Source organism: Tauraco erythrolophus, chromosome 8 (genome assembly GCF_009769465.1).
Source record: "Tauraco erythrolophus isolate bTauEry1 chromosome 8, bTauEry1.pri, whole genome shotgun sequence".
NCBI lineage: Eukaryota > Metazoa > Chordata > Aves > Musophagiformes > Musophagidae > Tauraco > Tauraco erythrolophus.
The window spans coordinates 9,818,240-9,840,977 of record NC_141472.1 but is presented as its reverse complement, the minus strand read 5'-3'; the positions used below and the strand labels follow the sequence as shown (position 1 = coordinate 9,840,977).

At 41.3% G+C, this 22,738-nt stretch overlaps 1 protein-coding gene across 1 annotated transcript; it reads right to left on the bottom strand.

Moving 5' to 3' along the window:
- Window positions 1-1,953: 1,953 nt before the first annotated feature.
- MFSD6 (major facilitator superfamily domain containing 6) lies at window positions 1,954-22,013 on the bottom strand. Its single transcript, XM_086615766.1, has 6 exons — window positions 20,467-22,013; window positions 14,957-15,054; window positions 7,598-7,759; window positions 6,927-7,025; window positions 4,549-4,829; window positions 1,954-2,133 (listed from the first exon to the last, which is right to left on the bottom strand). Exons 1-6 carry the CDS (start codon window positions 22,011-22,013, stop codon window positions 1,954-1,956), a joined length of 2,367 nt encoding a protein of 788 aa, XP_086471892.1.
- Window positions 22,014-22,738: the final 725 nt, after the last annotated feature.

Genomic DNA, 22,738 nt, shown 5'->3' with positions numbered 1-22,738 from the left:
TGACCACAGTTTTTACAGTTTCACAAATATCAAAACCCAGGTGTACATGTCCATTTTGCAACACAGAATGACTATACATTTCCAAAAAGAGCAGGCATTTCAAATACACAGTTCTGAAGTGTAAACACAGTGTACAAGCTCTTCACCTCGCAATCCAGGTGCTATGCAGTAGCAGCATGAACTCAACAAATGGTTGGTTTGCCTCAAGATGATTTTTAGCATCCTTCTGTCCTGTCACCTGTTCAGTTTTTAGTTCTCCCCCAAGTCATACAAACATACAATAAATACATTTCTGATTTTAAAGGACACTTAGACAAGTCATGAGGATTTATGTGAGTACAGTACATTTAAGTTCAAGTGCAAAAAAAGTAACTAGTGGCTAGTCATTGATGTTTCTTTTTATCATCTATGGTGTTGGTCCCAGGCACCACCAGAACATGGGCTGTTCTAAAAGCACAGCTGAAGCACAGCTACGGGACGCCCCTTTAGTCAAGCTAACTGGATGTTGAAGTGGGTAAAACCACACACTCCCTTTTCTGCTTAGCTGCTGCCACCTTCCTGTGCTCCTGTTAGTCTGGCCTCTGGATCAATTGTACCGCCCCACAGCATGCTCCTTCCCCACGGAAGGCCTGACATATCGCATACATCGGGTTTCAAGGAGGGCTGATTCAGTCCTGTAGAATCTGAGCACTCAGAATCTCCCAGGAACAAGCTGTGAGTATCAGCACACGGGCCAAAACGCTATCCTGACTGAACCCCCCAGACTCCTCCCTGAGCCCAAGGATTTCCCTCCAGCAGCAATATTCACTATGCACCAGCAAGCAAGCTGGCTGCAGTTAATATTGGAAAGCTAATAAAACATAATCCAAAGTCTTCCAGTGTCTTGACATTGGGTAATTTCCTAAACACACTGCAATTTAGTTACGTTTGCTTCCTCCTGAGAATCCCTCACTCGATTTCTGCGTCAACAACTTTGCCCCTATAATTCTAATCACTAAGATTTTTAGGTGATTCCTCCCCATCCCCCCCACCTTCCCTAGGCACTTAAAGCTTACTGTTTTCTTAGTAAATAACTACACAGTAACTACACTGCATTAAATAAACCATTGTATAGATGATGAAATAAAAAAACGAAAGTGTGTCCATTGAATCCCTTGATCAGTCTCAGGCTGTGCAATCTTGATCCAAGATTCTTGCCTCAATACAACATCGAACCTAAAATCACCCAAACACATACAACCTATGCCCAGCTGCAGGGCTGCAAGTGCAGAGGTTAACTTCTTCAGGAGCCTTCCTCTGGCTTCTTTGTTTCACTAGAACACCAGTTCAAAACCTTTGCTTTGCAGAACTCAACTTCCATCTCAAACAAGATAACATTAGCTTCAAAAACATATTCTTTGAATATGCGTGTGTTTTACTTAATCCATCACCATCACATGAAGATACGCTTCCTAAAGCTACTCTGTTTCTGAGAAATCTTTACAGAGACAGTTTCATGCTGTTCCTGTATTTATTGAATCTGATATTTTCTAATAGACTACACAGGGAAATCAGTGTCTCTCCTGAAAAGTATTTTAATTTTGTCTTGGGAACAAATTCAAAGAAGAAAGTTATCCAATCAAGTCAGACACTCTGCCTCAACAAGTGAAGAGTGAACTCTCTTTTTTCTACAGATTGCAAAGAAATCTCATAGCGCTTGACTCAGCTTTAGCGAAGCAGCCAAGAATTCCTCCTACTGTTAGATCCGGTCACATCACTTCCCTCAAGAATTCTGAACTTTTGGCTTCCCTGCTCATGTTGCTCTGGGTAGTCATATGAATATTCTTTATATAGTGAAAAGCTTGCACTGCATCACATTAAGATGAAGGAAGTCCTACTTTTGAGCTCCTACTCCAGCGTTTCCCAAGTGAGAAGCAGAATTCCATGCACTGGATTTAATAAGATGAGCGCATCTCAGGGCCCTGCAGCAGCAGGCTGAGCATCATGATCCAGCACAACGCCGTCGCCGTCTACTCGGGAGTCTGATGCTTCTGTAAGTGTTGGTGCTGAACAATTTCCAGACTGCCCAGAATGTGTCGGATTTTGGGGTTGTCTTGCTGAGCTGGCTGATTCACTGCAATTCTCATTGATTTTCTAAAGAGAGGGGAAAGGATTGCATGCAAAGAGTAAGTACAAACACTGATGACGTTGTCCCCAGTGGTATACCCCCAGATGCATTCAGGCACGTCTGGAAATTCACAAAGCACTTACTTTGAATGCCCGCAACGTAACAAATCAAACTTAAAGAAGCAAAGCAAAAGTAGTACATTTAAATCCAGATGACACTAAGAGCAAGCAGATAGTAACTTACCTTCCATCTCTTTTCCTAACTGCATTTTCCCAAGAAGCATGCAAAAAACAAACTTGTTGTGTTTCAAGGGGAAAAAAAAACAATTCACTGGACTTCAAAGTGTTCATACAAGATAATTCTTTTGACCAAACAATTCTATAAATTTTTTTTCATGCTCCTTAAATATAGCTTTCCTCAATAGCTCCCTCCCTCCCCAAGATACTGCTCAGACTTTTGTGGTACTGATGTATGATTCCATCCCGTCTGGGTAACCAGTTCCATCCAAACAGGTCTTACTAAGGAACATAAGAGCAAGTTTAAACACTGGTTACCATTCCCCAGGTTTGAAACAGAAGTCTTCACACTAATACATTTCACATTAGAAGATGACACACATCTATGATTATTTGTTTTGCACTGAAGAATAGAGAATATGGCAAGTATGTCCCTTTGCTTGAAGGAGTATAAGCAAGCAATAGCAAAATCGAGCCCAAATCTTAATGAAATAAGGAGGAGTAATTTTTGTCACTAATTCCATTTTCTGTGCACTGACCCTCCTTCCAAATGATCTATTTTCATTTTAAGGAAGCTATTTAACAAATTTAATAAGAGAGCTGGGCAGCCTTTTTCTAGTTTCAGTGTTTTAATATCACCAGCCTAAAACAAATGACTGAGCACAAAACCTGATGTTTTGGAGCAGGTTTGTCCTTTTGGGGCACTGAAACAGAGGTTAGAGATTTTGGAGAATACAGATGATGAAGAAAAACAAATACAATGGGATCCACTGAATTTTGGCACATCAAGAACTACTTTTATATCAACACTGAAGATTTACAGGAAGGAAAGAGTAACAAAGAGATCATGTGCCACAGAAGACAGGCATGAAAGCCTTTATGGCCTCTTCACAATTCTCAGTGAAACGGCTGGGTTGTGTCCAGCAGTGTTGGACAAGTGTCTCTCAGACACCACACAACTGCAAAACATTCTTTTCTTGCCATGTTCATTGTGCAAGTTCTGTGTGACTGCTTTTCTCTGATTTCAGAGGGGACAGCTTACACTAACCAAGACCCTGAGGACATTTACCAATGGGAAACTGAACGGTTTGTCTGGACAAATTACTTTGATGTCAGAGACCCTGTTAAATCTTCAGCATCGCTATAAAAAAACATCTTCTTTGACTCAGGGAAGTTCAAAACCAAAAAACCCAAACGACCTAAAGCAGGCATACCTGTAATATATTTTCAGTAATGAAGACAAATAAGAAAGGCAGGAGATCGCTGACCAGGCGAAATTCCTACATGCTCTGCTCTGCTGATTCACACTCAAATCCTGAATTACCCATTTCTAAAGACAGCAGGTGTGGAAAAAGCGTTTCTGTGTTTACACCTACCAGGTGCATAAGAAGGAGCCTCACCTACTCCTTCCAGGCAGGTAAACACAGGAGTTTTCACATTAACCGTGCTGTTCTAAAACTTGCATTGACAGCATTTCCCTGCTTTGCTCAAGCAGTGTGCTTCAGCTCCATGCTGAAAGGCTTGTCCAAAGCATTAGAAGATAGTTCAAGATCCAAGCCCATCCAATCATTGATGAAGCTATTAAAAGGTATTTTGGGAGGAGACTGGACAGAAGGGAAATGGTGTAAAGTAAGCACCCGCAATCAGACACTTTAAGTCACAGAATGGCTCTTGATCTGGTGTAACTCTAGATGAACTTTATTTGAACAGAAGGCTCTGTCCCATCAGTAGCTGTCTGGAACACCTATTTCTGCAGCCATGTAGACGTTGGACAGCATCACCCAAGGAAGCAAAAGTAAGTTGAAATAATTTTACAGTCTGTTAAGCAGTTGTGCATCCTTATGTTCAATTATCACCTTGTAAAACTTGCAAAATGCATAACCCGCCCATTCCAACTAATTTGAAAACAAATGTAAACTTAAAAGGAATTCAAGTATATCCAAGTCTGCAGAACAGAGTCTCTTTCTATGCCTCTCCCTCTCCTCCCATCTTAGGAAGGTAATACTTGCAAAAATAGTTATTTCTGCTGTACTATACACAGAAAACAACTCTATTTCATGTAGTATTTCAACTACTACGTCACAACTCCAGATTTACTACAAGCTGACAGACAACACCTGCCAGGTACTAACAGATTTACACACCTATAAAGGCTTTCAAGCATCTAACAAATACACAAGAACTTCCTGCACATTAGAAGATTACCTGCAAAGGCTGATTCTCGGGAGTTGGATTGGTTTTGGATAGTTTAACCATCTCTTTTATCTGGTAGATAGCATAAGCTAAGGTGACCCACGGAGAAGAGCTGATGCCCCAGGCAGGTTTGTTAACATCCTCCTGCTCTTCTTGGTGTTTAGTTTTCTTTAGAGGGAGTCTGGGCTCAGTCCGAGGCATGATGTCTTCCGATTGCTGTTGTACGATGTCAATAGTAGCTATAGGAACAGGACTGGAAGGCACTGGGATCCTTTCCGCCAGCATTGTCTTTTCTGAAGTTTAAAAAAATAATCACTGGCAAAGCCAACGAGCTTAAAAAAACCCGCGAAGCAGACAATGAACACAAAGTGTTTCTTGCTTTCGTAACACGGTTATTACTGCACTGAAAGCAGAACACTGGCACAAGCAGACAGGAGCGAGACATGCCACAATCTAGTTAGGGAAACACAACGCGGATGTTGCCTTAGAGCAAGGCTGTTCTGCAAACGCAGCGAAGTACTTTAGATCTCTGCATAAACAGGAGGGGCTAAGGAGTATGTGGTCTATTTGTTCACAGGTAGCTATTAGAAATTCGTTTTCATGTTATGTGCAAGAAGCCATTTTCATCTCATATGCAAACTGAAAATAAGTCTTTTAAACTTGCAGTAAACTTCTTTCTCTGCATAAAGCCTGCATCTTACAACTCACTCGTACTCACAACTACACAATGGCTTCAAACAGGAACCCTTTGATGAAATCGCATGGCTTACATCATCAGAACAGCTGCTTCTGATCTTAAAATCTCTAAGCCTACAGATGTTGTTCTACATCTTCACCACTTTTATTTAAGAAACAAACCAGCCTTCCATAGTTACTATGGAGTTATGCAGTTAGTGAGAAAAGAACAATGTTAGTGGCACACTGGAGGAGACAAAATATCTGCCGCAGAGTTTCAGGTAAAGTAAGAAATCCTCCCAACAAACCTTTACCTCTAAGGTCTTCTGATAATCTGAAATAGTCTTCATGACTGTCTTGGAATGTCATCCATAAAAGGACTGTCATGACCCAACACAACATGCCTCACAATCTTGAAGAGCCAGAGTATTTATATACGAAACGTAATTAAACAGCTTGTTAGAAACTGTTGGATGTTTTAAGTAATGTTCTCTATGAGTCTGTAAACAACACATTAAATAAATTTTGAGAAAATATGGGGTTTTAGTAGAAATATTTTACCGATTAAAAAGGTCTTTTTTTCAAAATTATAAAATCATATTTTGTTTACAGACTCTTAGATAGTACTGGATATTTTAAGCAATGGCTGGATGTTATCTAGTAGCGAAGAAATGAAGAGACTAATCCTGCACACACTTAACCACACACTTAGCTTTACTCATCCAACTGGTCTGGTTGAAAGCAACCTCATTACTGCCCCGCTTAAAATTAAGATACTCACTGTTAAGATCGGTAGTTTGTACTAAATGAAAACCAAAGACTGAAACAAACTAAATAGAAGGCCACTAGAACAAACTATTCTTTTGTAGGTTCACATGTAATTAACCGCAAGTTGATGGGAAACTGAAGCAGCAAATCTCCTTTTCACCTTCTCATTCTTTGCCATTACCATTTGAACCAAGGTGAATACAAAATAAATATTTGAACACTTCAGTACAGGCAACTTGATAACTAGTCAAGGGCAATTCATTTAATGTTCCAGCTAAAGAAAATTAACTTTCATTTCATACTCAAAGCTCATATTGGAAAGTAACATCTGGGTGAAAAGCAGCTCAAAAATTCCTGACTTTCCAGAATTTGCCAGGGTTTTATTGTCATTGTAAGAATTAGGTTTATGCTAAATCCTCAACTTTGTCCCAAGTTTTTAATTTCTGATTAGCCTTTATATTAATAAAGGTGGAGATGAAAAAGTTCAAGTTCCACCCAAGGGAAGATTTCTCAGGTGCCAGAACAGAACTGAGGCAGCTATTAAGGTTTGTGTCCTCTGAAGCCACCTCTACAGTTTCTGACAGATGAGAGCATGCAGCGGTCAAGGTGACCTTAAAGAACTGATGCAACTGAAATGACTCACTACAGCTGCTAAGACTAACCTAAGGGATTCCCAGAACTGACAGGACATACAGGTAGTAAAATATGGATGCCGACAGGAGGAAAGCATAACAAGAACACAATGCTGCCCTTCTTACAGCAGCAGCATGCCACTTCAGTTTCTATCACTGCTCAGGAAAAAACTTCTCGCTTGAAAACAAACTGTTTTGTCAAAATCTGAGTAAAGACACCAAACATACAAAACTAAAGCCACAGGGAGCAGCTTCAGAGATACTTTTTTTCGAGAAGCTCTAATTTTGTAGTGTCTCAGTGACATGAATATTTACCTTCTTCTTCATCAGGAACCAACAGCCACTGGATCAGTGCAAACAGAAGAAGAATCACTAAACAAGCCATCCCTATTCCTCTGAATGTGGTAGCAGGACCTGTAATGAGATTTTTTTTTTTTTCTAAATTGAGAAATCTGCTTACTTAATAAAATGAGTCAGCATTATGCACTCCTTGGCTATGTATTGTCCCATGTAGACTCTTATTAGCTTGCTTCATTACATTTTCCTCCCCAACACTTCTTCAACAGGCTTTGCAAAGGATTTTTAACCAAGTAATTAGATTCTCATTTGTTCATCGAGAGACTGCATAGTATCAACCTATTCTCTCACAAAGGATTCATTCATCTCCCTGATCAGGTTGGAGACTGGCTCACACAATACTAAAAATATCCAGGCATAACGTACTTAATCAATCTGCTATACTGACAGGACAAAGCCATAAGCAGCCTGGTCTGAATTCAGTACTGACCTTGCTTCAATCAGAGGCCTGGAACGGAGATCTCCCGAGGTCCCTCCCCGCCTGAGCAGTTCTATAATTCCATGATTTATACAATGTGCATTACTCTTTAAAACATGACAACGCCTTAAGCATACATACATTTAAAGCTGGTAGTTCATTAAAACCAGAACTTCAATAAATAAAATTTGTCAATACAATTTTTGCTTACCGAAGTAATTGACCAAAACCCCTCCAACCATGGCCCCGCATCCTCTGCCCAGACCCAAGTGGAGACCTTGCAGGATTCCCTGGGCTGACGTTCTCAGCTCCGGAGGCACTGCCGCGCTAAGGTACGAAATACAAGCTGCCCATATAGCTGCATGCGTGACACCTAGAGAGATGAAACATCATGAAGAGTACACGGTTCGGAGCATACAAACACGACCTCACAGCAACTGCGCTCATCAGTTGGAGAAAAACAACAAAATCATTTCACCAACAAACGTCTGTGAAGTACAAATCAGCTTTTGGTAACGTGATACTGGCAACCAAGCCACAGGGAGACATGATGACTCCTTCTGCAGAGGCTGTCAATAGCTCTTTCTACCTCTAAGATGATCTCACTTCTCTTCTAGTTACACAGTCCCTACGAAGACTAAATAAAGTCTGTCTGCCAGATCCCTCATCCCTTCAAGAGCGATCTGGGGCCTCTGAAACATCGTCCTGATTTCATAAGCTGCAGGCAATTGAAGCATTGATGCCTCTCAGCAGTCTCCTTACTGCCACAATGAAGGCAGTGCAAAGGTCATAAACCCAAACAGTATCAGAGATACCCATATCATTTCAGAGGCAAGAATTAATCCCCCTCCTGCCCTTCTCACTCCGCTCCAAAACCAACCGCCTCCAAGCAAACTCCTTCTGAACTCAACACCAACACGCTCTGCATTTAGCACTGAACGGTCTGGATGGGAAAAGCACGCAAGCTCCTCAAGGCAGGCCAAAGATGCTGAATTTCACGCGTGCTGTTCAGAGGCAGAGTCAGCACGCCCTTCCTCCTGCTATGACTACATCCTGCGTAGGCGCTGCCGCACGCTGCTGCCTCCTCGCATTTCACCCGCTCCGGGGACTGAGCACGGCAAAGGTCGTCACTGCTACAAAAAACGGCCACATATCTGAGGCAGTCCCAGCTCCCCAGCAGAGATTCTGGAAGTCTCCTTCTGGCACGTGCCTTGTAGGTTCAGGGTTATGAACATTTTTTCCTACTGCAGAGGAGGACAGCTAAGGGGAAAGAGAGAGAATGACCATCAGCATGCAGAAACAGGCTGCAGGCTGGAGCCCTCGTCTTCGTGCACCCGCTTGGTGGGTTTTTGTGGAGTGAGGAAGAACAGGACAGGAAAAGGCAGGGTTGCAGAGAAGTCGGAAAAACAAAACAGTTTTGTAGCTCATCATACATTAAATAAGCCTGAACTATTTTGCCACCCTCAGACTGAGTGGGAATATTTTTTTCTTTTTTGAGTGGTATTAAAAATAGTCATCACAGCTTACCAACGCCTAAACTCTACTGCCTTGGTTTTAAAAAAGTGTTGGCACAACTGATGATTCAGTCAACATGTTTCTGTCCTCTACACTTGACTTATTAATGAACAGTTGGACACTCAGTAATTACTCAGGTATTTAGGCTGAAACCTCGTAAGAGCAAGAAAACATGATTTTGTAACATACAAAACTTGGATTTTGCTTTGCTGTAAAATGATAAATAGCACTGTATGGAATTGATACAGTTCAGGTATAGACATGTTGGTGTCCGCAAGGCTGTACAGTTCAATCTCATTCCAAATCTAAATAAAAATTTCTCAAGCTTTGGGTTTGTAAAGGCTACCTTTATACACTGCGGAGCTGGTTTTGGTAAGAGTACATTACCTTGCTGAAAAATCAACAGCTTACATTAGGATAGTGCATTTTACCATTTACTGTTTAAGGCTTTAAGTCACAGATTTTCCATGCAAAAAGCTCAGAGTTCTAAAACTCACTATCTACTTTTTTTTTTCCATGCAAATCCAAGTATACATTGAAAATAGCAACCTAGAACTGTCCCAATAACAAAGCAAAGCTAATCTAATATAAATAATGTGGCTGTGTTTTAGAGAGGATATCAATTAACGTAAAACATTCAGTTTTACCAGCTATTAAAGTCAAGTTTTAAAGCCAGGCAAATCAAAAACACATCAGAAATCATTTGAAGCGTGAAGCACAATACCATTGTATTTGTTTGAAAACACGAGGCCATGACTTAACCAACAGCTTTTGGATGTTTTCACCTTTACTAGGCAATGCAGATAGAACATAGTGTTCCCAGCTCCTCTGAAGACAAATCCATAGCTTTAACCCAGCTTATTTCACTTGCCTTTTAAAGGTATGAGGGTTGTTTTGTCTTTTTTTGTTGTTGTTGTATGTGTACATTACTAATGTGATTTGTAGTATAAGTACTTATATAATAGTGACTATTTGGAACAGTTTTGACAACGACTTTTGTAAGAAGTCTGGTCTGGATTACTGCTAACCACAAATTCTTTTAAAAAGAAGTTGTTCACAACATATATACTGTGAGATTATTCGCTAAAACCACTAACCGCCATTTCACCATCAGGTATGTATCCACCAGATGTAGGACCTTGCATTTGGCCTGGTTAAACTTCATGAGGTTGGTACGGGCCCACCTCTCCAGCCTGTCGAGGTCCCTCTGGATGGCATCCCTCCCTTCCAGCGTGTCGACGGCACCACACAGCTTGGTGTCGTCGGCGAACTTGCTGAGGGTGCACTCCATGCCACTGTCCACGTCACCAACAAAGATGTTGAAGAGGGCCGGGCCCAACACGGACCCCTGAGGGACGCCACTCGTGACCGGTCTCCACTTGGACATCGAGCCGTTGACCACTACTCTCTGAGTGCGGCCATTGAGCCAATTCCTTATCCACCGAGTGGTCCATCCATCAAACCCATGCCTCTCTAGTTTAGAGAGAAGAATGTCGTGCGGGACAGTGTCAAAAGCTTTGCACAAGTCCAGGTAGATGACATCCGTTGGTTGACCCTTGTCCACCGATGCTGTCACCCCATCGTAAAAGGCCACCAAGTTGGTCAGGCACGATCTGCCTTTGGTGAAGCCATGTTGACTGTCACCCACCACCTCCTTGCTCTCCATGTGCCTTAGCACGGTTCCCAGGAGAATCTGCTCCATGACCTTGCCAGGCACAGAGGTGAGGCTGACCGGCCTGTAGTTGCCCGGGTCCTCCTTGTTCCCCTTTTTAAAAATGGGGGTTATGTTCCCTCTCTTCCAGTCATCGGGGACCTCGCCAGACCGCCACGACTTCTCAAATACAATGGCCAGTGGCTTGGCAACTTCATCCGCCAGTTCCTTCAGGACCCGCGGATGGATCTCATCAGGTCCCATGGACTTGTGCACCTTCAAGTTCCTCAGATGTTCTCGAACCTGCTCTTCAAGTACAGGGGGCGGTGGTTCATCCTCACAGTCCCTGCTAGTTCTTTCCACAGCTTGGGTGGTAAGACAAGAGGCTTTACCAGTGAAGACTGAGGCAAAAAATTCATTGAGTACCTCAGCCTTCTCTATGTCCCGGGTAACCAGAGCACCAGTATCCTTCCGGAGGGGGCCTACATTCTCTTTGGACTTCCTTTTATCCCCTACATACCTATAGAAGCATTTCTTGTTGCTTTTTATATCCCTTGCCAAATTCAATTCCTTCAGGGCTTTAGCCTTCCTTACTTGATCCCTGGTCACTCGTACAGCTTCTCTGTATTCCTCCCAGGCTATCTGTCTCCACTTCCACCCTCTATAGGCTAACCTCTTCATTTTCAGTTGGTCCAGGAGCTCCTTGCTCATCCACGCAGGCCTCCTGGTCTTTTTGCCCGACTTGTTCTTCATCGGGATGCACCTCTGCTGAGCTTGGAGGAGGTGCTCCTTGAATGTGGACCAACTTTCCTGGGCCCCTCGTCCCTCCAGGGCCGCCTCCCACGGCACTTTGCCCATCAGGATCTTGAAGAGGTCAAAGTCCACCTTCTTGAAGTCTAGGGTACAGAGCTTGCTGAATGGTTTCCTTGCTGCCCCATGGATCTTGAACTCCACCGTGTCGTGGTCACTGCAGCCAAGGCTGTCCTTAAGTTTCACATTGCCCACTAGTCCCTCCCTGTTGGTGAGCACAAGGTCAAGGCACCCCTCCTTGTTGGCTCCTCTATCATCTGCAGGAGGAAGTTGTCATCCACGCATTCCAGGAACCTCCTGGACTGCCTGTGCCCTGCCGTATTGCCTCTCCAACAGATGTCAGGGTGGTTGAAGTCCCCCATGAGGACCAGGGCTTGTGACCGCGAGGCTGCTCCTATCTGGCTATAAAGCGCCTCATCTACTCTGTCCTCCTGGCCAGGTGGCCTGTAACAGACCCCTACCATAACATCCCCTATCCGTCCCCGTCCTCTAATCTTGACCCATAAGCTCTCTGTCAGCTCGTCCTCCGACCCCAGGCGAAGCTCCACGCACTCCAGCCGGTTGCTGACGTAGAGAGCGACACCCCCCTGTAATTAGAAAGTTCCTGTTTGTAATTTAGAAAGTTCCTGTTATGCAAATTGGAGAGCTAGCATAGCTGTTACCAGAGAATTTGGACCGCTGCTTTGGAACAGTAAGTTGCAGCTAACTAGAATATCAAACCTTAATCTGTTAAGTGAAAAATGAACAAGATTGCTCGTGTGTTTGCAGATTGATGACATACATATAAACTACATGCATTTGCCTTCGAGGACGTCCCGAAATTTTAAGTTATTAAATACTCAGTCTAAGCTGTTACACCCTCATACACTGCATGTGCAAGTCAATACAGCATACAGGTTCAAAACTCTAACCTGAGAAGTGAGTTATATGTCCTTATTTACCCCTTTGAGAGTGCAGTGCACTTAAAGAGTCCTCCCCACCCCAGTTACAGACAGCAACCAAAACACAGCATGGTTCTTATTACAATCAATAGATGCAGTTTGCAGAGTCATCTTCCAGAAATCTCTGCGTGCCCTTCAGCACACCACATGAGGATAATCCTTCTTGTATTGCAGAAACACATTAGAAAGAAAAATAAATTCTTTATAAAAGTCAGCTGAAACTGTTGCTGTCCTTAAAAACCCTCCACTGGATGGAACTGGAATTCACATAGAATTTGACAGCTCCCTTAAGAAAGAGTTATGTACAATTGTAACAAGGACTTCACCAAGGAATTTAAAAGACCTACCAACCTGATGCAGCCATGTGGCCCATATGGTACCCACATGTTCTGCACAATCTACTCTTTTTGTTTTTAAATACTTCTAATCCTTATATATGCAAAGCAGCTACAACTCTTACCTCCCTCAGTCAACAAACTCACTTAACAAAAATAATGTGGCATTATTTCATTAAGGTGCCACCTCTTACCCCTACTGACAGATTCAGTGGATGTGTAGGAAAGAAAGCAGAGCCCAAAGAAACAGGATTTGGTAACTGCTCCAAAAGAAATAATGAATCAAGAAGAGATTAAAACCAGTAAGAGCGAGGACAAGAAAAGAATAAAGGGAGGGGGAGCCAACTGTACTTCTAAAATTTAAACTTGATCTCCCATTCGACCACACTAAGTGAGATTACTGGAATGTAACAAATGCAGTGGCAGGAATTAGACACACATACAGTGTACCTGTGGACTTCACGGGACGCTAACAAACCATGTCAGATGCAGGCTGGAAAGTGCACGTAGAACACGAAGAGGCTTGGGGGCTGCGGGGCAGCTGTATGTGTGTGTGTTTTGGTTTTAACTTTCTCATTTGCTGACTATAAATAACTGCAAATAGCACCATTAACCGAAGTGTACATGATTCAGCAGTGGCTAGATATAGAGAAAGTCTGGCAAATGAATTTATGAGAAAGTACTGCTTTGAAAGTCCTCAGTTTTTTCTTTAAATCTTGATTACTCAAGATGATACCACACAAAACACCCACCAAAACAGCTCCCTCACAGTCCTGCTGTAAAGGCAAAGCTACATATTAAGCAATTCATACCGAAATTTCGGCAGAAGAAAAACAAGATTCGAAGTAAAAGAAACTTCTTTATCAGCCATGACTACAGGATGCTTCTGGGCACAAGCTTATGGCTGTATTGTTGAGACACAGGTTTTTTTCCTATATTTTGAGTTGGGGTATCTTGAAAACAGGATTACCTATAAGGCAGTATCCAAAGCTCTGCATTCAGATGTTTAAGCAAGCAAGAGTATAACACATACGCATTCTTCAAGTTCTTTGTAACATTTTCATATTTTAACACTTGGTGTGAACGATAAAGTATCAATTCAGTAGTTGTGGTTCGGGGTTTTTTTTAATAACAAAATTCAGAAGCTTGCTGTTGTGGCAGTTTTAATACAATAAACTGGTTTTGTTAGCAGGGAGGTATGAAGCCAGGACACAAACAGATCTCTTTCTATGTCTATGTAGAGATCTGCACAGTGCTCACCAAAGGCATTTTATAACTCAGGTTAAAATCTACCTTACAAAGATTTCTATAATTACAGTAGAAAAAGCTAATACAATTCAAATTATGCTGCACATAGAAGAGTAAAACTTCTAAGTATAATCTGTGGAAAATTTTCTGAGTAGCATTGTAAAAATCCAAAATACTGGCTTTAACAAAGATGGTACAATTATTTTTAACAGCAGGGAAAATATTTTCTGCATTTAAATTAACCATTCTCTTGCAAGCTTACAAACACGAATATTTCGGTATTCTTCAAATACTGAAGAAATAGAAAGTAAAATAGTTTAGATTTTTCCTGGTTTTGAGAAGTGGTACCCACTACAAAGACACAAAAAAAATATCATAAAATCTAAGTTAGAACAATTTATACTTCAACATCGCAACGAAGGTCTTACAGACTTCTTCGACAACACAACTTGAAAACAGGGCTCAAATTACTTTTCATAGACCACACCTCTGTACTTCTAATTAAATTAGTTAAAGGGCAAATATCTTAAAGAAGCTCTATTAGCACAGACAAAGCTATTTGAAGAAATTTCTCTCTAGCTATTAAAACAACTCACCCTGCATTCTAAAGGTATTGATCAAACAATACCACTGAAAAACTACAAAATATTTTAACAGAGACAGAATGACCCAGGCTATGTTCTTTTTTTTTTTGTTTTCCACGGCATCCTTTCAAGAACCACAACCTTTTGCATTTAATGAAGTTCACATTTACCACCAAACAGGATTTGCAGTAGGTGTGTACCCAGCTCATGCTTCTGTCTCTTTGTTTAGTTAAAGGGTGTGTTGGTCTCGCACAGTTCTGTTTGAATAAACAGAGAACTGTGCACAATCAAATGCGAACCCACCCTTTTGACGTCAAATATTTCCCAAGATAAACAGCAATGTTTTATGAACCTGGGTCTTTTGGGATATTTGTAGTCAAAGAAACAGAGAAATACCAGATTTTTACTTAATCACAGTTCACTTGAAAACAAGATAAATGTAAGCACTTGATCTTATACTGGAAGGCCATTACTGCACTATCCTACCTTGAAGAACTTCCATCGGAAGAACAGTCCAGGCATTTTCCAGATAGGAGATGTAAATGTATCGAGCTGTATTACAGGCAAGACCAATATAAAGCACTCTAAAAAAAGTAAGGAAAAGAGAAGTCAAGATAGTTGGCACTCTCCTTTTTTGGTATGTTATAATATAGCTTACTGCTTCAGAAATCATTTGCACGTGTACGAACACTTTGCCAGTCTAAAGCATCTGCTCGACACAAAATACATTCTTTAAGTCCTACACCAAAACATAAACTCTCCTCTTGCCCACTCCAGACGCATATTCAAACCGAGGGTAAAGTTAAGACTCTCTTCAAAATCCTAATGGAAGAAAAAATGCAAAGGGAGTGCAGATCCACTGAGCTTTCAACTAAGTTGAGTTCTGTGCCACGCTCTACACAGGACTGTATTTCAGAGAGACCATTTCTAAGCACATTCGACATCTCTTCCAAACAATCTTCTTTTCTAATCGTTCAGAGATTCATTCTGCCATTTTAATGTAATGCTGGTGCAGGTTTGTATTAGATGGATTAATTTTATCCCAATTAATATAAATTTATAATCCCAGTATCTGCAAACTGCTCAGAACTACTCTAAAAACACATCCCACAGAAGCAATATGGTTTATAACAATATGCCTCAGGACAAAGCTTAACCACCCTGTTGAAAAGCAGCAGATGCTGCATCTCAGAATGAAGAGGGGAAAAAAGCTCTTGTAATGGTTTTTAAACAAAGAAGCATAAAAATTATTTGTGCAGTGCATTTCCCATTGCACATTTAACCTGATGACTTCCCTTCCAGTTTTAGGATTTAGCTTAGCGAAGTTCCAGGGTACTTATTCACCCAGCTTCTTTCTCTCATTTTTAGACGGAACATAGGAAACAAAGACTTAATTCAAACCGTGTTTTTAGTTTGAGAAAAGATGCTCTTGCAACCTTTAAAGATTTTTTTCAGAGACAAGGATAATGTACTCTCTGAACATGACTTCTTGGTTGGGCCCTGGTTTGGCACAAGTGAAATAAATGCAATGATAATTAGGTGTAAGCATACAGTCATTATTCTTTGTGCTGGTTTTTTAGTTAGTTATTCTACCAAGATGTAATTAAATGGTATATAGCCACTGAAAAATCTAGAGTGAGTTCCAATCATAAAAATGCATCATCTTCGTAACATTTGAGGTCTCCAAATATACATGTTGACAGCTAAAAAACCAGTATCAGTTTTCATCATGTTAGTGACATCAAAAAACATTAAAAATTACAAAGACAGGCCTGTGTATTTCACAACAACCCAGATTTACAGAAGACAATGTATTTTACTTTCAACAAGTTGGGTAAGCTTGCAGGAAGTTCCATGCCCCACCTTCCATCCACACATAAGACCAAGCTGTGTTGCTTCCAGATACGTGTAAGGTCCGTGAATAGCTGGTTTAAGCTGCCTTTAGGCAATGCAAGCCCAAGCATTCATTGAAGAAAACATGGGAAGCCATGAAAAAGTTCATTATACAATAAAGAGAAACTTGTTCTTTGCACCATGCATCATAAATTTCATCTCCCCCTTTAATTAATGCCTTCTGTTCCAGACAAATAACTTAGTTCCTTTCACAGCCACAACTTACTGTAATTCTTATGTACGATCATATTTCTGAAGGGTATTAGGACACACTTGCCACAAAAGGTGAGCAAACATACAAGGTCTGCAGGCTCCTTCCTACATTCCCCTACTAGTAAGGCCCAAGGTGATGCACAATCCTGGGGATACAAAGGATACCCTGGGGATACCCTCACCACATACTTGTTTTTCCTCATCAGCAGTACAGATGCGCCCAGCTCTCTGCTTAGGATGAGTCCTTGCCAGCTTAATTTCACTTCTGTCTAGAAAAAATGTTGCCTGTGCACCAAGAACTTTCTTCCCATCTCAGCTGTTCTCTATCACAGCCAGACCAGAGGTGTCCTCCTACCTTGTAGTTTTTCCATCACCAGTTTTCTGCTATGTTACACTTGCAGAAAGATTTGGATTCAGAGTTTAAGAGCAGCAATTTAGTCAGGTTCTTCCTTTTAATTTGTTAGAATATGTACAGAGTTTTAGGTAACTTATAGTTATGAAGATTTCTAGAATTATGCTTTTGGAGGGGTACGTCACATGAGAACTTTCCTGTATTTACAGAGTGTTTTCAAAAATGTATTCCTAATAATCCCTTAGGCTCTTTATCAGATCTAAATGGATAATGTAAACAGATGCTCCTTATGAACCCTATATGCAGTATCCACAGAGACCATATTCAATTCACAGGTTAAACATTTAAAGCTCCGAATCTGTATTTATGTTAAGGAGACTAAGCTCTTCACAGCCATAACTGCTTCCTATAAAAACTCACATGCTGGAACTGTGGGCAAACAAACACATTCAGGCTTAACCTCCAGTAGGAGGTTATTTTCAGAGATTAACATCATCTTCCTAAACAAAATGGCATTTGAGTACTTCTACACAGGATACCGTCCAACAACAGTACCTAAATATTTGACAGCAAGTTTTGTATGCTTTTCCATCGCAATATCCTCTCAAAAATGTGTGGCCTTCACCACACTTTCTGATAACTTATTTAACTCTTTAGTTTACTTTAAAAATGAAAATCTACTCTGTCATCTCTCAGAAGGTGGCTGGAGGAGGCAAGGTAAAAAATACCCTCCTAACATCTGCAATATTCCCTCCCCTCCTAAATCCATACAATCACAGAACAGCTTTCTAGCTAAACTGGCCACTGTCATTACTCCAGATTCATCTAGTGACCTGCTAACACACAATGTCAGAAACACTAGCAGCCATGTATAACACATGCACACATGCAGTGCACATGTGTCTGAACAGTAAGGCTAATGAAGTCAGAAATCAGGCATTTTAATTAGCACGTGTTCAGCATCATCATGCTTAAAATGCTTGGACAATAATTTGAGTATTAGTTAAAAAAAAACACTGTGAAAACAGAATAGGTTTCCAAATGTTGTAAGGCTCTTAGATGTGTACAACAGTAGAAACAGAAAGCTTTACAAGGCTAGAAAAGGAGAAGCGAACTTCAATCTGACAAAGCTGCAAAGCCTGTTTTCTTGCAGTTCTACAAAGGACACTCAATAGCCTTTCTTCCTGCTACTGTGACAGTGCATGCAATTCTGGTGCTCATGCCTGTCTTCAAAGAATCTAGACAGGAGGGAAAGATTGAATGTTAATGTTCAAATAAATACTGCAGAAAGACCATCTACATCTAGGAGTCTAACAGTCCAGAAGAAAGAGTGCAAATACCCTTTAAAAAAAAAAATAAATTAACATTAGCGACAGAAGTCAATTGAAGGTGAGACAATCTCAGAACTGAAGTCATCTTTCCAAAAAGAGATGTCAAGTCACCTTCGCTCTAACTATGAAATACCCTGTGAAATGTTCTCAGCTAGCTGTGGATTAAGAGATACTTCTATCTTATTTCACACAAGACCTTATACCAGAATTCCCATAAACATGTAACTGCTCTTATGCCAAAAAAATGGTAAACAAGGAATTTTGAGCTATTAAAAAAATAATTTAAATTTATAAAATACCGATCCCAAATGCTTCTGGCTAAGATGGTTCCAACCAGGATATACAGTTGGAGGGTATGGTTTCTTTCTAACGGGAGAATGAATATCTGTACTATAAGGCAGCTGTGTATGTCTGCTGCCATATACAGCACTATCAAAGAATATGAGGTATGAACTCCTATACATTCCTCTCTCAAAAAAATAAAAAAGTTTATCTCCTCTTGAACAAACCATGCACTACACAAAGTTCAAAAACTGTAAGACGACAGACAGCCAGAAGGAGACATCTCAAACTGTGATGACTAAACACATGTAAGCACTAGATAACATTAAAATATGACTAATGCGCCTTTTCCAGGTGTATATATAAAGAATGTTGTTTCATTGCAAATAGAAGCTAGTGTTTAAACGACTTAATCTTGGTCAATCTTGGCTTCATATTCATAGGCTTAACAGCACAAAGAAAAAAAATTTTAAAAAGAGGCCTTAATCCTGTACATTATCTTTCTTTTTACTGGTCAATGCTCCTATCCCTCTTCTATTTCATCTTATTCACAAGTCTACCATTCTTCTGGGTTTTGGTCTAAGCCTGAATTTTGTACTATAACAATATACACTAAAAAAGCATACTCGAGCTATCTTTAGCTATCAAGACTGTGATCTGTTCTCACCACTCCATCATCATATCCTTCCTCTACTCTTTGCATGCAGGGTGTCATATTTTCTCATACTAATTATTGTCAAATTCAGAGATTAAGACTGACTCAAAGTAAAGAGATCCTCCTCAGTTTAAAGGAAGGAAAAAAAAAATAACCCTTTAAGTAATCTCCCAAGTTACTGTGCTAAGCATCCCAGACATTTTTAGTAGAGGTCAAATAAATCAAAAAATTCATCCCAATAAAAGCAAAACAGAAGATCGAAGAGCAAAACCACAGAACAGAATGCACAAGAAGAACAGCTTGGACAGGTTAAAAACCACTTACATCTCAATGACTGCATGATTATACACAGGGCATTCGGAAAGGCCACGACACTAAGAGCACACAGAGCTCTGTGCTCAGTTGCACAGAGTACCTGAGTAAATGCAGAAAAAACCCTTTATGACTTCATTAACTCAGATTCCCCCCATCTTTCCTCCCCTGAGCTCTTTTTTTAAAGAGTAGTGAAGGCATTTAGAATGTGCAGAAATTAAGTCAATTGTGAATTTGGTGGAAAACAATGTTCACTAGCATGCTGGAAGTACTCGGTTTCACTGACACAAGGTAAAAACTAGGGGAGAAGCCCTGCACAGCCATCTCACTTCAGCAGCTAACACACGCACTTGCAACTGAAGGAAGGGAGCAGGGAACCGAACCGGTAAGCAACACTACCAGGCTGCAACCTCATTCTGCCAACACCCAGAGTCTGAGTACAGGGCATGTGCACAGGAGGTGTTCTACCTTGCTTCTTCATCTCATCCTCCTCCTCCCCTCCCAGCGTGCAAGTGACACCTCTCCAGGCTACTGTGGGGGTAAAGAACTGCCCCACAAAGAAAAGCAGGCTAAAGCAGGAGGTTTCCAGAACGATGCTACTCAAAGGAAAAAAACTGTAAAATTACTGATATTTATAGGTCAAAGCAATCCTTGAGTGGGGGGCAATTTGTAAAGATCTCTAATAGAGCTTTGCATCAGTGAACTAGGATGTCTTCTGGAACCGTCTGCAAAAGGTTATGGTGCCAGGCATAATGCACATACTAACACGCAAAGGAAATATTTCAGAGCATTTTCAACTCCTAAAATAATAAAACACTCCACCAGGCAAGCTACATAACTGAGCAGGGTTTGGTATTTTAAAATAAAAGGATTATCTTGAATTTCACTTTGTAACACACGGCTAAGCCTGAAATTCAACATTTTTTGTACAGCTCTTCAACGATTGCTAACATCTTACCTGATATGACCAACCAATTCAATCAATTTGTGGCTGAAGAAGTAGGCAGTCAGCTCAGACACGTGACTGAGCACAGAGCAAACTCCAAAGAGAGTGGTGGTGCCATTCAAGTCTTCCAAGTGCCAGTAAAGAAAGGTGAACACGAAGCCATATCCAAAGCCCATGAACCATGCCACAAAGAGCACTGAGCTGTATTGGATACTACACAGCAGTTTTATTAGGTCCCAAAACCTGAAAGACTGCGACTGGCTCATACTGGTAGGAGTGTTATCAGAGGATTCATTGGAGGCACTTCTGTTCACCTGTGGGATTGCTACATCTTTTCTCTTGTTTTCGTCTTGCTTGAAGTGTGCATAACGAAATCGAAACTGGGTGGCCACGATTAATGCCACTGTCATCAGAACACCAAAAACGATGAAAACTATCCTGTAGTTCTTGTACTCGGGAGCTTTGCATCCTTGACCTTCAATGCTAACTTCTGTATGGGTATAGTCAATGCCAATTCCCACGGAGAGCATGGCCAGCCCCCAGCCCAGAGAGCCCCACATACGCTGCAATCCATACCGGTCCCTGTGTTTGCCGAGGTACTGCAGAGTTATGGTGTCCACAATAGTAACAGAGGAAGCACTGAAAAATTCTCCTATTATGACGACTAGCAGAATGAGTAGAAAGATGGCTTCTACTTCTTGTTGATCATAAACGAGCACAGCTTGGTCAGAACGCGTAGGCTTTGTGGTGATGGCAGCTGGGGTGGTAGTCGGAGTCACGTTCCCTGGTGACACTGGGCTAGTGGTGGTGTTTTTCAAAGTAAAAAGAGTAGTGCTGTTTTCCAAGACAAACTCCGTACCGTTGCTCTGTGTAGGTAACAGAAATGTTGTTTCAGGATTAGCTGTCCCTGTTGTTTCCAAAGTGACCGGACTGGAAACGAGCAGGTCTCTCCTCCTACGAGCTTTTGGGGATGCAGTACTCGCCAGAGTTAGCAGAGAAGACATCAAGACGTTTTGCGGAGCTGTTGTTAAAAGGCTGCTTGCGTTGGTGGGATGTGCTGGGGGAGGGCCCTTTGGTACGCATCTTAAGGTGGCTGGTCTAACAAATCCAATCCCCAGGTTAAATAAAACCCAGCATAAAAGCGAAAAGAGGAGGACAATCTTCCCTTTCTTGAAGCGATCTGCCACCACCCCCCAGAAGGGAGCGCTGCAGAACTCAATAAAATACCTGATGCCCACCAGAAGTCCACTCTGACTGGGTGACATGCCCAGCTGCTTGTAATACACAGGCAGCAAGGGGTAGAGAGAGCCGTATGCAGAGTAGAAGAAAAAATAAAAAACCTTCGAGATCAGAAGATCGTTGTTTATTTTGACGCAGTGCCTTTCTAACCAATCTAGCTCTTCATCTGGGACAGTGGTTGCCTCCGTGGACGGGGATTCATTATGGGGTGGCAAGTCTTGATCCTTGGAAATGCCATTGAAAGGATCAGCAAGCACATACTTTCTCTTCTGTTCTTCTTCATCATCGGTTAAAATGGCAACCTTATCATCGGCTGCCATGGTTTACCGTGAGCATCAGTATCTGGTGCACTCTCAAAGAACTAGGGCTACCCTGTGAACAAATAAAACAGAACACAGTTAAGGTACCACACAGGAACAGACCTGCAATGCCAGTCATCAAGGACAGAGACAGCTTCTTTTTTGTAAGTGACATTCCTGAGCAATAAACGCAGTATCAGGGTGGGGAAGGTCATTTGTCTAGACTAGTGGTATATGGTAGCATCAATAAAAATGTGTTTTATGACCAGTTCTGTGAAGTTCTCCCAACAGCAGCTTTAATATTGTGCAATAAAACATCTTTCATGTTTAGGACAGAGAATAATTTATATATTCAATGTTAATGTGGCAATTAAGTGCTAGCATTTGCAAGTCTCTTCTTTCAAGTTGTCTCTTCTCCCTCAAGGCTAACTGCTTTATTTCCAGTACTCCCCAGTATACCAAAGGACAGACATGATTTTGTAATTAAATAATGCAGCCACACATCCATCCGGGTTTTTTTAATTATCAAAACAAATTATTATTTGAAGCTTCATGACAGCCTTCAAAAGGTTCATCAATCTCCTCTTGAAACGTGATTTTCTAAGCACTCCGTAACCACAGCAGAAATTGGCGGGAGGCTTGAGCTTCTAAGCTGAATGGGAAGAGAGGTGGGAATTAGGATGAGGCTTTAAGATTAAAACAAGGGACTCTCAAAATCACCATAACAATCTCAAAGGCATGAGTCT